Source organism: Trypanosoma rangeli (assembly GCF_003719475.1).
Source record: "Trypanosoma rangeli strain AM80 chromosome Unknown Tra_15.4_contig_00450, whole genome shotgun sequence".
In the NCBI taxonomy this organism is placed as follows: Eukaryota; Euglenozoa; class Kinetoplastea; order Trypanosomatida; family Trypanosomatidae; genus Trypanosoma; species Trypanosoma rangeli.
Window position 1 is genome coordinate 1,815 of NW_021706196.1, and position 11,192 is coordinate 13,006.

Genomic DNA, 11,192 nt, shown 5'->3' on the forward strand with positions numbered 1-11,192 from the left:
GCATCTGTAGCGCCTGTTGTTGTTGTTGCTGCTGCATCTGTGGCGCCTGTTGTTGTTGTTGTTGTTGCATCTGTGGCGCCTGTTGTTGTTGTTGTTGTTGCATCTGTGGCGCCTGTTGTTGTTGTTGTTGCGGCCGCTGCTGGGAAATGGGAAGAAATAGTTTGAACTCTGGTGGCAGCTCCTCCTCCGAGTAAAGGCGGTCACTGAAGTACAGCCGGCGGACGCGGCAGTTTGCATGCAGCTGCACCCGCAGGGTTTCCAGGTAATTTGTCCCGTACGCACGTCGTGTGAAGTCCGCTAAGTTGAACTGGATCTGATTCCACCCCTCGTCCAGGCGCATCGGCATCGTACAGGTGAACGACTTCACCCGCGTCGTGCTCTGATAGTTGGAGGCACGAAAGCGGCGGCGGATGCCCTTGTCGTCCAAGATGGTCACCTCAAACGAGAAGTACCGCTTCAGGTTCTTGATGATCATGACGAGAAAGGGCAGTTTTATCCCGAGCGTCTTCTTTGGGTCGGCGGGGCAGGTGATGTAGCAGGTGCTCACATTGCTGCCGACCACCTCAAGCACGGAGGACTGGATGTCCTCGTCGGTGATGCGCTTCACGTGGCCGTTGCGCACCTTCGTGTCCCAAATCTGCAGCGGCCGGGAGCCGATGCTGTACAAGATGGAGAGAAAACCGGACTGATAGCTGTTGTGGAACATGACTTCTCCTGCTCCGCCGCACACGTGTATGCGCCCTTCTGTACACTCTCGCGCTGTTGCTTGTTTGCTTAGTGGCTTGCACTCCTGCGACCTGCTGAGCACGGCTTGCTGTTGTGACACCCCCACACTGCAGTGGGCAAAAGAAAAAGAGAAAGCGGGTGTCACAGTGACGAAGACAACAAGACCCGCATGGCGTCAATGCAAGCATCAACAAAAAAAAAAGAGCAAAATAATAATAACAATAATAAAACGACCTGACGTAAGCGCAGGGGGGAGGCGGCAGCAGCACACACAGCCACTCCACTTTTATTCCCTTCCGTTGCTGTCAGTCCAGCACAAGGACCCTCACGCAGGCCACAAGGTCCTCCGCGGTGACCCCCAACGCCACCATCAACTCGCCGAGGGCGTTGCCACCCGCCTCGTCGTCGGCGTCCTGCCACATCCACTCCGCCCACACCGCCGCCTCGCACAGGCCCGTGGCGGCCAGCAGCACAAGAGCAAGAAACAACACAGACGGCGCCCCACCCCCGGCAACAAAGACACCCGGCAACGGAAAGGGAAACTGCAAACTGTCGAGCAGGCCACTCGACCGCCACACACCCCATGCCTGCTTCAACGTCGCCTCATCGTACAAAAGGAGACGCGAGAGTGTCGCGGTCGTTTCAGCGGAAAAGACATGTGTGGCGAACAAAGCAAGACGCTGCAGCTGCAGCTGCGGATCCACGGAAGGCGGCTCCGCGTCACCCACCCTCTCCGCGCGCAACGACGACAACTCCACCTCTGCACGCTGCACGCACCTGCTGCGGATGGACTGCATAGACTTGACATACAAACTGCGATCTCGTCTTGCCTTATTCTCACTGTCCTTCCATACGTTACTGCTCAGGTTGCCCTTGCGACATAATGTGGCAAAAAGGTCCTTTGTTCTTGCGGTTGACATCGTCATACACCAGTCGTATACCATCAACGGCAGCGGCATCCGACGTTTTCGCCCTCCGTCAGTCCCTATGACTTGCGCCTGCCTCATGTCCCGGCTCCACGTGTTTCCCTCAGCATCAATGCCATGCAACACCTCCTGCAGCGACGGCAGCCGTGGCCCGGTACTTCCCTCCTGTTCCACGCATCGCTCAAAAATGTCTGCTACCGACGTGGACTCCGCCCCCGCAAGACGCTGCAGCGCAGCGAGGCTCATGTTGGGGAATAGTCTCCCCACAGCTTGCACAACCTCGCTCCGCCCATACACAAGCGAGGAGGACACTTTTTGCATCACCGCCTCAAACTCCTCCGCACATGCGGGCGAACAAAAGCGATGCGCCATCGTTGCGCTCAGCTTGAAGGGTTTCGCATGCGCCGCCTGCTGCGTGCGCTGCTCACGGTACCGCTCGTACCGCCGAAACGCCTCTGCCGCCTCCTTTGCCCACTCGTCCTCATCGTCGTCCTTATCTCCCCTGCAATCGTCCGCACCTTCAGCGGGGTGACGCACACACTCGCCGTCGCCGTGCCGCCGGCCTTCCGGCTTGCAGCCGCCCGGGCAGCCAATCATACCGCAGTTGCCGCCGTAGTTTCGCTCCACGAGAATATCACGCAGGGAGCTTGTGTTGAGCAGCGTTAGCATCCACCGCGCGGTACAGGAGTCCGGCAGGAAGCGGTCGGTCGTCGCTGCTAGGTACTTTGTCACCTCCAGCGCTGCCTTATCGACCACCACCTCCCATGCGCCACCCGATGAAGCCATCCCACTTTTCTTTTATGCGGCTTTAAATACCCTTTTACTTTTTGGGAGGGGTGGGGAGACCTGGGCGTCTGTTTTGACACGACGCGTGACACTGCCCTCGGCCAAACAAGAAGGAAGTAAGCACACGCACTCTGTAAAACACACATAGAGAGAGAAAGAAGTAAGGAAATGTAGGCGCATGCAACCGCTTCTGCCAGCGGCACCACCCCGCAACGGCGAGTAGTCGATGAGTGAGACGAGAGCTGTGGGATAGAAATTGTGAACCGTCACTTGGTGTCCGCTCTCACCATTCCCCCAGGGCAGTGATTAGGAGGGAGGGGTAAAAAGGGGGCGGTTGGGGGCTCACACTTTACTCTTAACCATACGAACGGGCGTGAAAGAGCCATGCAATGACGCCATCACGCACCACGCACCATCTGTCACCCGTACGTCCGTATCCTTCCTGCATACTTCCTCTCTCCCTCCCCACTTTAACACACACACACACGAAAAGAGGATGGCTAACAAAAAAAGAGAAGAGACTCTCCCACTTGTAAGGGAAGAAAAAAAAACAAAAAAACAAAAGACGAATTGTTATACTACCGAGCTGCATCCGCACATGGACGCTGCTCGTACGGCTGGTCATGCTCCTGCTGCAGTTCTTCTATCGTGTCGTCCTCCCGCAGCCGTAGTCTCCGTCGCGCCACTGCACGTTGAACTAGACGTTGCTGGCTCACGGTTTTCGGCCCACACCCACCGTTCATCGTTTCCCGTGACCGCTTCCGTTTAATGTTCTCCGACATCGGCACCATCCCGCCGCTGTACTGATGCAAGAACTGCAGCAAGAGATGAAGCGGGATGGTATCTGTCGACGATGCCGCAGGCTGACGACCCGCTAAGGAGCCTGCTGCGCCCGCTCCTGACGGTGAGGCTGCCACGATTTGTTGTAGCAGCTGATTTCGTTGATACTCCAAACAAAAACGCCGGACATCCTCCGCCGTCGCCGCCCGCATCATACTTCGTTCGTGCAGGAGATCGTTGCAGCGGCGTTGCAGCCGCTCAATCTCGTCTCGCTGCGACTGTATCAGACCACGGTGCTCTTCAACCGCCTCACGGGCCTTCAAGTGCCAATATTCCTCCACGTTCATTGTTGCCCCCCTTGCTACTCTTTCTTCTTATTATTCTACAAGCCTCGGCCAAGTGTCAGTGCGTCTTTTTTTTCTTTGTTGGCTCCCCTACTGGCGGTGCTGGTGCCCACAAACACGAGAGAGAAAGAAAGATAAAAAAAAAGCAAGAAGAAAAAGAGTCCAATAAAAGACCACAGCGCCTCCCACAGGAGGAGGACGCGTCCAAGGTGGCATCGCGTGTTATCTGCACGCCCGCATGCGTGTTCACCGTCATTATCCTCTTTTTTTTTGTTTTTCCAACTCCGTCTCCCTCCCGCTCTCGCCTGCCTTCACTGCTGGAGAAAAAGGAAGAAGAAGAAAGGAGAGGGATAGAGAGAACAACGCATATAAAAGCCATAACTGAATGCGGAATCACCTACATCTTTAGAGCCCAGGCCCAACGGGACGCACCAGGGGCATCGGCAAACCGCCCGCACCGGCAGCAGTACAGTGAGAAAAAAAAAAAGGGAGGAGGCACATCACAGACTCAGAGACCTTCCAAGCCCCGCAGTCGCTCCTCCAGCAGCTCTACTTCTGCCGTCAGCTGCCGCCACAGTTGCACATCAAAGTTGTGCCGGCGGTACAGCACAGAACGATAGTGCGCTGTGATCATCTCTGTGCAGGATTCGTAGGTCAAATCCCGTTGCGTTGTTGCGTGGCAGGCGATGGCAAGCCACACCGCGCTGTAGCTAAGCAGGTACGTGATTGGTTCCACGAGGTTCCAATCAAAAAGGAAGTACACCCAGTAGAAGAGTGTGACTGCCTGTGCCGTCAGCAACACAAAAAACCCTGCCGCGCAGTAGTCCGCGTACTGAAGCGCTACCGTCTCACACTGAGTTTTGATGCCCGTGAGTTGCCGTAACGCCTTCCGCTTCTGCAGCAAGAGCGGCCGGAGGTAACAGTCCCTGTAGTTCCGGAGTCCTTCGGATGTGAGGAGCGAGTCCCCCGGTACTATCGCCACAGCGTCGGGGTAATGTACCGTGTCGTCCGAACTTCCGCCACGGCCAGTAGTACCTCCCTCTTCCTTGTTTGGACGGCTACAATACGTCCCGCGTGCAAGCACCATCGCCGCAGCACCATGGAGGTGGCGACGAGAGCACACAAACCGGCACTTGTGGCCAGCCCGCATCACAAGGCATGACATAAACATTTCACAGGAGTTATTCATCCGCATATCAGGGTGCACCAACCAACTCCCCTTTAACCCAGGCCACTGTTCGTCTCCGCCAGCCTGGGCTGCCTCCCTGTCCGCGGCCAACGTGTAATGGGGGTCCCGGTTTACTCCCAGCGAACTTCCTTCCTTCCTTGGAGGGTAGCCGTGGTGGTGACAATAATAATACAAGTTGAAGAGGGCTAAAAAATATTCAAGCAATAAGATATAATGGCAGCTGGTTCACACCTCACTAAGGCCTCAGCATCCGACAGCTGCCGCTGCCGCCACTTACACTACCCACAATGGATTCTTCTTCTCCCCTCTCCCACACACGCGAACACGTTCATACTCTTTCTCTCTATTCCTCTTTTTTTTTGTTCCAATAACATACGGAAGGTATTTGGTTTCTTCCCTCTCGCCACGAGGTTTCTTCCTTTAAGCGATGCGATGCATTTCAAACATTTCATTCTCTTTGCTCCGGTAGCGCCTCCTCCTCCGTTTGTTTCCCTGTTGCTAGTAATACCCCCTCAGCACCTTTCTCCCCCCCCCCTCCTTCCTTGGAGGCAATGGGTGCATGTGTACAATGTTTGTTCTGTCCAGCGCTCGCCTTCCCTCGCTCGTGCCTGCTTCGGCTAACAAAACAAAATAAAAAAAACCACTGCCAACCGTGAAGTATACCACAATTATTCCACTATCCACGTTGCCTACTACTTCCCCATCCTCTCTTCCTACTCCCCTCACCCCCCCCCTCACCCCAAAGAACAACGGTACCGTCGTTCCGCTTATTCACTGAGTGGCGTGAAGGCAAAGGAGGGCGGCTACTTCTCCCTCCTGAGACTCGACACCCTCGGAAAGGCAAAGGTGGAGCCAGTGACGAAGACGGCCGGTGCCACGGCACCAGCAGCGCCCAAAGCCGCATCCACGTCCCCTGCCGAAACTGCTCCGATGGCCCCCAACAGCTGCTGTGGTGTGGCGCTGGACGTCGCAATAAAGTCGCAGTAGTCTCGCACCATCTCTAGGTGATTCCGCGTAAAGGCCATCGTGGCACGAGCACGTCCCGCAGCAGCCTCGTCTTCTGTCACCTTCGTTGGAAAGCTTCCTCTTGCAGCAGCTAATAGATTTTCAACTTCCTCCGGAGCACCACGGATCGTAACGCCGAGGAGGCCCGCGGACGAATAAGGACGGTAGAATGACTGCACCCCTTGCGACGTGGCCAGGGCGGCTGGCATGGCACGGTCAATGGAGGCCTGGTACACCTCTCGCGCCACGAGCGCTGTTGCGTACTTTTTTACGTCCTCATCGCATCCAAAGGTTGGGACCCCCAGAGCAGCGATGACCTCCTGGCCCATGTCTGGCACCGTGCCCATCGCCTTGGCGCGGTCCTCGTACACCACACGCTGACGTCCAGGGTAGAACTGTGTGGCCTCGCTCGCGTGCGAGAAGGTTGGCTGACGAGATCGTGCGTGGTGAGGGGCCTCCGCGGAATGCGGATACGGCAGTGACGCGTACGCCGCCAGTAGTGCGTTGTGTGGGACGTTGACAGCCGCCAGAGTGACGTTGCCGGGGTGGAAGTGCTTTGCCCAGTGATCCACAAGCGCCTTCTGATTGCAGCGGTCATTTGCTTCCGGTGGCACCATGCGCGGGGAAGCAAGCGGCTCCCTGAAGAATGCCACCGTTTCAAGAGCGTCCACGCAGTACTCGCGTGGGTGCTGCCAGCGCAGCTCCTCGCGCTGGTTGTCCATGGTGTCGCGGAAACGCTCCACGTCGCTCTCGTGAAAGCGCGGCGCCACCACCCCTGTAGCGAGCATCGCAAAGGGGTGCTCCCACATGTCACGCCTCCCCTCAGCCTTCCAGTGCACGTAACGCTTACAGATCTCACCATGACCATAGGCGTTGCCCGTAGACCGCATCGTCCGGTCCACCTGAAACAGCGAGCTATCCATGTTGGATGTCTGAATGGCATAGCGCATCACGTGGCTCAGTCCTGGGCAGCTGAGCGGGTCGTACTTTGGCCCTGCGTTAACGTAGACTCCAACGACGCTATGGGCGCCGTCCAAGTCGTGCGACACAACACGAACCCCATTTGAAAGTTTTGTGGACATGACCTTCCCTGCCTTTGCTGTCTGACCTTCACACGGTATGGGGCCGAAGGCCCTCGTCAGCGACGGCTGACCAAAGTTGTACTGCGAGATCGCACGGCTTCGTGTGCGACGGAGCATCCCGTCACAAATTTCCTACTCAATTCCTTTTTTATTCCCTTCCCCCCGCACGCTCTCCGCTCAGTTTCTCGCGCCGCGCTCCTCAAATGAGCGTCCCTACAAACTGTAAGGCGCCGCCCCCGCATCAGTGCACGCACAATGGCGAAAAGCAACAACAACAGCAAAAAAAAAGGAAAAAAATGACGAAAACGAAACAACGAGAAAAGTTGAGGGAACTCCGCCCGAAGCATAACGGAAAAAAAGAGAAAACAAATAATTTCTTTGTTTTTATTTTTTGTTTTAATCTTCCTACTGCACAGTGCGCAAGTCTCCCCCACGACCCTCCGCATCCTGCGTCCCTGACTCGCTCAGAAAAGCGGGGAGGTCACCTGCGTATTCTCAAGGGCGGAGCTCACTAGTTTATCCACCACCACCGACGTCAGTGGGGCCTTTTCTCTACAACGCTCGTACGCAGATGTGCAGCACTCGTTAAGAAGCTGCGGCACAATTTTTAGCATTCTGTCGTCCCTGCAGTCACCCTGCCACTCCGCCAACGAGGACAAGAGGGACATGCCACCCTCGGCGCCGGATGCACCAGGTGAAACTGGCAGTGCAGGAGGTGTCAACGCATGCAGGAGAAAGGTGCAGCTGATTTGCACACATTGAAAGCCGTTACGTGTGAAGGATTTGTTCCGCACGTATTCAATCAGGCCCTTTAGAACGTACACAGTCACTGCAGTCACCACGGAGGCAGCCCCAATTTCGTGTGGAAGCGTTCGTAGCTCCGTGTTGTTCCGCGACTGCTTCGAAAAAATGCGGTCCACGGTGCTTTGCAGGGCGTTATCCGTTTCCCGCACGAACGTCACCACCAACTTTCGCGAGGCAGCCCTGCTACTGCTTCGGCCACTGCCTGCATTCGTGTACCGTCTCGTGCCACCACCCATTGCACTGTCCACGCTACGTCGCTCCTTCACCGCCCCACCCGCAAGAACCCCATCCCGCAGGAGGGCGTATATAGTGCCCAACTGCTGCACAAATTCACACAGTGCGTAGGCGACACCAAAATTGGGCGCTGCCGCGGATGTGGGGTCCACCGCATCCATCGGAAATGATGCCGCGGCAACCCAGTTAAGATGCAGCTGACCAAGAAGGAGGATACCACGATGCGAGAATGCCCGCGCAACGTACGTGCAACGTCGCTGCACCCCGGCCACATCGCTATGCTGCAGAGTATCGGTGCCAATGAGAGATGCGAGACCAAACACATCAGCGGCAGTGGCAGCGTGGGCAAACACAAAGCGCGTCATACAAAACTGAAACAGTTGTGTGAAGGCCGAGTCCTTTGAATTGTTGTTAGACGCAATGGTGTCGGGGACGCTTGCCCCCTCTGTGAGTTTCGACTGCAAGGCCGCCAAAAGGCGTTGAAAGATGTCCAGCACAGACTGATCCACGAGCGCCGCGTACTGTCTACTTTGCTGGCTGTGCGCATTATCAAGGTAGTTCACCCCCAACGTTTTCAGCGTGCTAGAGTAGTACTTGAGACGCTTTGCCAAGGTGGTAAAGATGGCATTGATCCCACTGTCAACCATGGCTGGCCTCGTTAACACCCCTGCACCATCCGAGCAAAAGGCACTCACCATGGCGATGAACAGTTCGCTCATGTGGGTGGTAATGGGTGCCATGATGTCGATGAGGACCGGCTGCACCTCCTCGACAATTCGCAACGCAACGGTGGGGCCACTTTCGCGGTTAAACAAACTGTACACCCTCTCACTGTTGGAGTGGAAGAGGGCGCAGAGGCTCTTCAGTTGCGCCAGCGCCTCCTGCAGGTGGGCGTGCTCTAAGACGTCCGTCCAACGCGCGCGATCCATTGAGGCAAAATTTGGAACAGCCAGGGCTGCCCGGATGGCACTATTGACGCCTTGAACCCCCGCCGCAAAGCCACCACTGACGTTCCTCATCAACGTGTCCAGAATCTCCGCCTCAAATGACGCGTAGGTGTCGCCTGTGGTACCTGTTGTTGCCGTTCCCTCCTCCGCCGCCGCACCTGCGAAGAGTGAGGTGGCCCGCATAAGACGCATGTCCTCCACAACGCAACGGATAACATCCATCGCCTCCGGATCATCCAGGGAAGTGGTGACGACGGTTTCCTGCAGCTTACTATACAGCTGCCCCGCCAAAACCCTGCACTCGCTATGAATCTTCGTAATACTCGATAAATGTGTGTGCTTTGCGAAGAAACTGTCACCGACGACCCAGTACCTCACGCACGCCATGTACTCCTGCCGCTCAATAAGTCGACGCATCCTGTCCGCAAGCTCCACAAGAAACTGCACTTTCCGCAGCATGCGGTTGGTTAAAATCATATCCTCAATCCGACTCCGGTGCAACTGCAGCTTGTCCGTAACGCTCTTCGACACCGCATCAATGTTCTCAACATTGCTGGAGAGAGCCTGCAGCTTGGCGTCCATCTCCGTGATGTTTTCTCGCATCTCACGAATGGTGTCGGTTGCGGAGATAAACTTGGCATAGTTCTGGTACACCAGCTCCTGCAGCTCCCCGTCAAGGTGGCGGACGGTGCGGAGCAGCTGTGTGTCCGTCTCTACGAGTTCCTTGAGACTCTCCCGACGCAGGAGATCGGTGACGTACTTGTTGACGTTGAAGAACTCTGAGTCCACGTCCATCTCCGGCGACGTCCCTGCCTTGCCGCATTCCATTGAGTGCCGCTCCCGGCTTGCTGTGGGGTCACCGTAGAACTCACGCAGCTGCTCACGGATGCGCCGTCGGCGATCCGTGTTTCCCGCATTCATTACCCTGCACAAACGCCCCTTGTTGAGACCTCTTTTGCTACTCAACAATATATGCAATGCACTCAAAGCACTACAATCAGCACTACTGACTGTTATTCCCCTAGACAAACAGATAGTGAGGGAGTAATGAGGTGAAGAAGTGATGGCGGCATCGGCAGCCCCGCAGACATGTGTATTGCAGGAGAAGCAAATACGACTGGTTCTACACACACTCAGATGCAACAATGATCACAACCTTCTGTTAAGCGATTCATCCACAGGTAGTGGCAAAAAAGAAGAAATTCATCAAGGTCGGTGCATCGTCTGATTGCAGCCCTGCGGGAGCGGCATAGCCTTGCCGTCAACCTTCACCACTGGGGGCGTGGCAGCCGCTACGAGAAGCCCACCCACTCGCACAGATGGGGATCCACGCTGCGCACTACTTCTGCCGCGACTGTCGCTGTCGCTCTTGTCCACTCTGGCGTGCGTAACGCCAGGTGGTTGCGTTCCCCCAACAACGATGCCTTGCTGACCTACATAACCAAGCGTCATGGCAGGCATTGGCACCGATGCCCCCTTCCCCGCTACGAGCTGGTGCTGCCGTACGTGTTCCTCCACGTGGGCCCGCGACACATCCTCGCGGACAGCATTCACCCACGCAGGATCGCGGGCCTCCAGCAAGGAGTAGTACGCCTCCACAGCCTCCATGTGCCGCACCCCACCAAGGTGCTGCAGCCATGTCCGCTGCCCGCTGCACACGAAGAGGTCACAGTAGTCACAATACAGCAGCCGCCCGTCCTTCTCATTGTGCCGTCGGCAGTACTGCAGTCGACGCCGCCGAGTCTCCAGCGGCTTTGAAGCGAGGCGCCGCCGCCGTTGTCTGCGCCGCAGCTCATCCACATAAATTCCTCCTCCGCGATCCATCCCTGTCGCCGGAGCACACAACACACCCACACCACACGACCCACCCACCGACAGTGCTACCTGCGCACTACTAAAAACTGCCAAGCACGAAAGCGCGGAAACAAAAAAAAGAAAATGACAAAGCTGGCGCCGCCAACAAAAAAAAAAAGAGACGACACACACACACACACACACAGGGAGGGGAAAAGAGAGAGGGAGGGGCGCAGCCAAACCAAACTAGCAGAAATATCATAACCGTACAGCGCCGCAATATCATTAGAATAAAATAAATAAATAAAATTATAAAACAAGATCTGCGCACAACCTTTGCCCTCGACTTACTTCTTGGAGGCCTTTGCAGCGGCCTTGGTCACCTTGCCGGTGCCGCCCTCCTTCTTCGTCACCGCCTTGATGATGCCGACAGCAACTGTCTGGCGCATGTCACGCACGGCGAAGCGGCCGAGGGGCGCGTAGTCATTGAACACCTCCACGCACATGGGCTTCTGCGGCACCATGCGCACGAGGGCAGCGTCACCGGACTTGATCGACTTGGGGTTCTTCTCAAG

At 56.3% G+C, this 11,192-nt stretch overlaps 7 protein-coding genes across 7 annotated transcripts in view, besides 4 other annotated features; all 7 read right to left on the reverse strand.

Annotated features, from left to right (window-relative positions):
* Nucleotides 1-706, reverse strand: part of TraAM80_08691 (Flagellar Associated Protein) — a gene marked incomplete at both ends in the record, with an annotated part of 1,668 nt that extends 962 nt beyond the window's left edge. Inside the window, one exon of the mRNA XM_029385428.1 lies at nt 1-706. This exon is cut by the window's left edge and continues 962 nt beyond it. Coding sequence (XP_029234710.1) covers nt 1-706 — 706 coding nt within the window.
* A 325-nt stretch (nt 707-1,031) lies between these two features.
* Nucleotides 1,032-2,438, reverse strand: TraAM80_08692 (uncharacterized protein; the record flags this gene model as incomplete). Its single annotated transcript, XM_029385429.1, has 1 exon — nt 1,032-2,438. The coding sequence occupies one exon, from the start codon at nt 2,436-2,438 to the stop codon at nt 1,032-1,034; it is 1,407 nt and encodes a 468-aa protein (XP_029234711.1).
* A 539-nt stretch (nt 2,439-2,977) lies between these two features.
* Nucleotides 2,978-3,002: a microsatellite.
* Nucleotides 3,003-3,016: 14 nt separating this feature from the next.
* On the reverse strand, nt 3,017-3,565 carry TraAM80_08693 (uncharacterized protein; the record flags this gene model as incomplete). The annotated part of the gene is made up of 1 exon (XM_029385430.1): nt 3,017-3,565. One exon carries the CDS (start codon nt 3,563-3,565, stop codon nt 3,017-3,019), a length of 549 nt encoding a protein of 182 aa, XP_029234712.1.
* A 117-nt stretch (nt 3,566-3,682) lies between these two features.
* Nucleotides 3,683-3,722: a sequence feature (GA-rich).
* A 348-nt stretch (nt 3,723-4,070) lies between these two features.
* TraAM80_08694 (uncharacterized protein) lies at nt 4,071-4,757 on the reverse strand (the record flags this gene model as incomplete). Its single annotated transcript, XM_029385431.1, has 1 exon — nt 4,071-4,757. The coding sequence occupies one exon, from the start codon at nt 4,755-4,757 to the stop codon at nt 4,071-4,073; it is 687 nt and encodes a 228-aa protein (XP_029234713.1).
* Nucleotides 4,758-5,554: 797 nt separating this feature from the next.
* TraAM80_08695 (mitochondrial processing peptidase alpha subunit) lies at nt 5,555-6,955 on the reverse strand (the record flags this gene model as incomplete). Its single annotated transcript, XM_029385432.1, has 1 exon — nt 5,555-6,955. One exon carries the CDS (start codon nt 6,953-6,955, stop codon nt 5,555-5,557), a length of 1,401 nt encoding a protein of 466 aa, XP_029234714.1.
* Nucleotides 6,956-7,302: 347 nt separating this feature from the next.
* TraAM80_08696 (Vps51/Vps67 protein) lies at nt 7,303-9,744 on the reverse strand (the record flags this gene model as incomplete). The annotated part of the gene is made up of 1 exon (XM_029385433.1): nt 7,303-9,744. One exon carries the CDS (start codon nt 9,742-9,744, stop codon nt 7,303-7,305), a length of 2,442 nt encoding a protein of 813 aa, XP_029234715.1.
* Nucleotides 9,745-10,029: 285 nt separating this feature from the next.
* Nucleotides 10,030-10,647, reverse strand: TraAM80_08697 (elongation factor 1-alpha (ef-1-alpha); the record flags this gene model as incomplete). Its single annotated transcript, XM_029385434.1, has 1 exon — nt 10,030-10,647. One exon carries the CDS (start codon nt 10,645-10,647, stop codon nt 10,030-10,032), a length of 618 nt encoding a protein of 205 aa, XP_029234716.1.
* A 14-nt stretch (nt 10,648-10,661) lies between these two features.
* Nucleotides 10,662-10,699: a microsatellite.
* Nucleotides 10,700-10,801: 102 nt separating this feature from the next.
* Nucleotides 10,802-10,822: a microsatellite.
* The last annotated feature ends 370 nt before the right edge of the window (nt 10,823-11,192 follow it).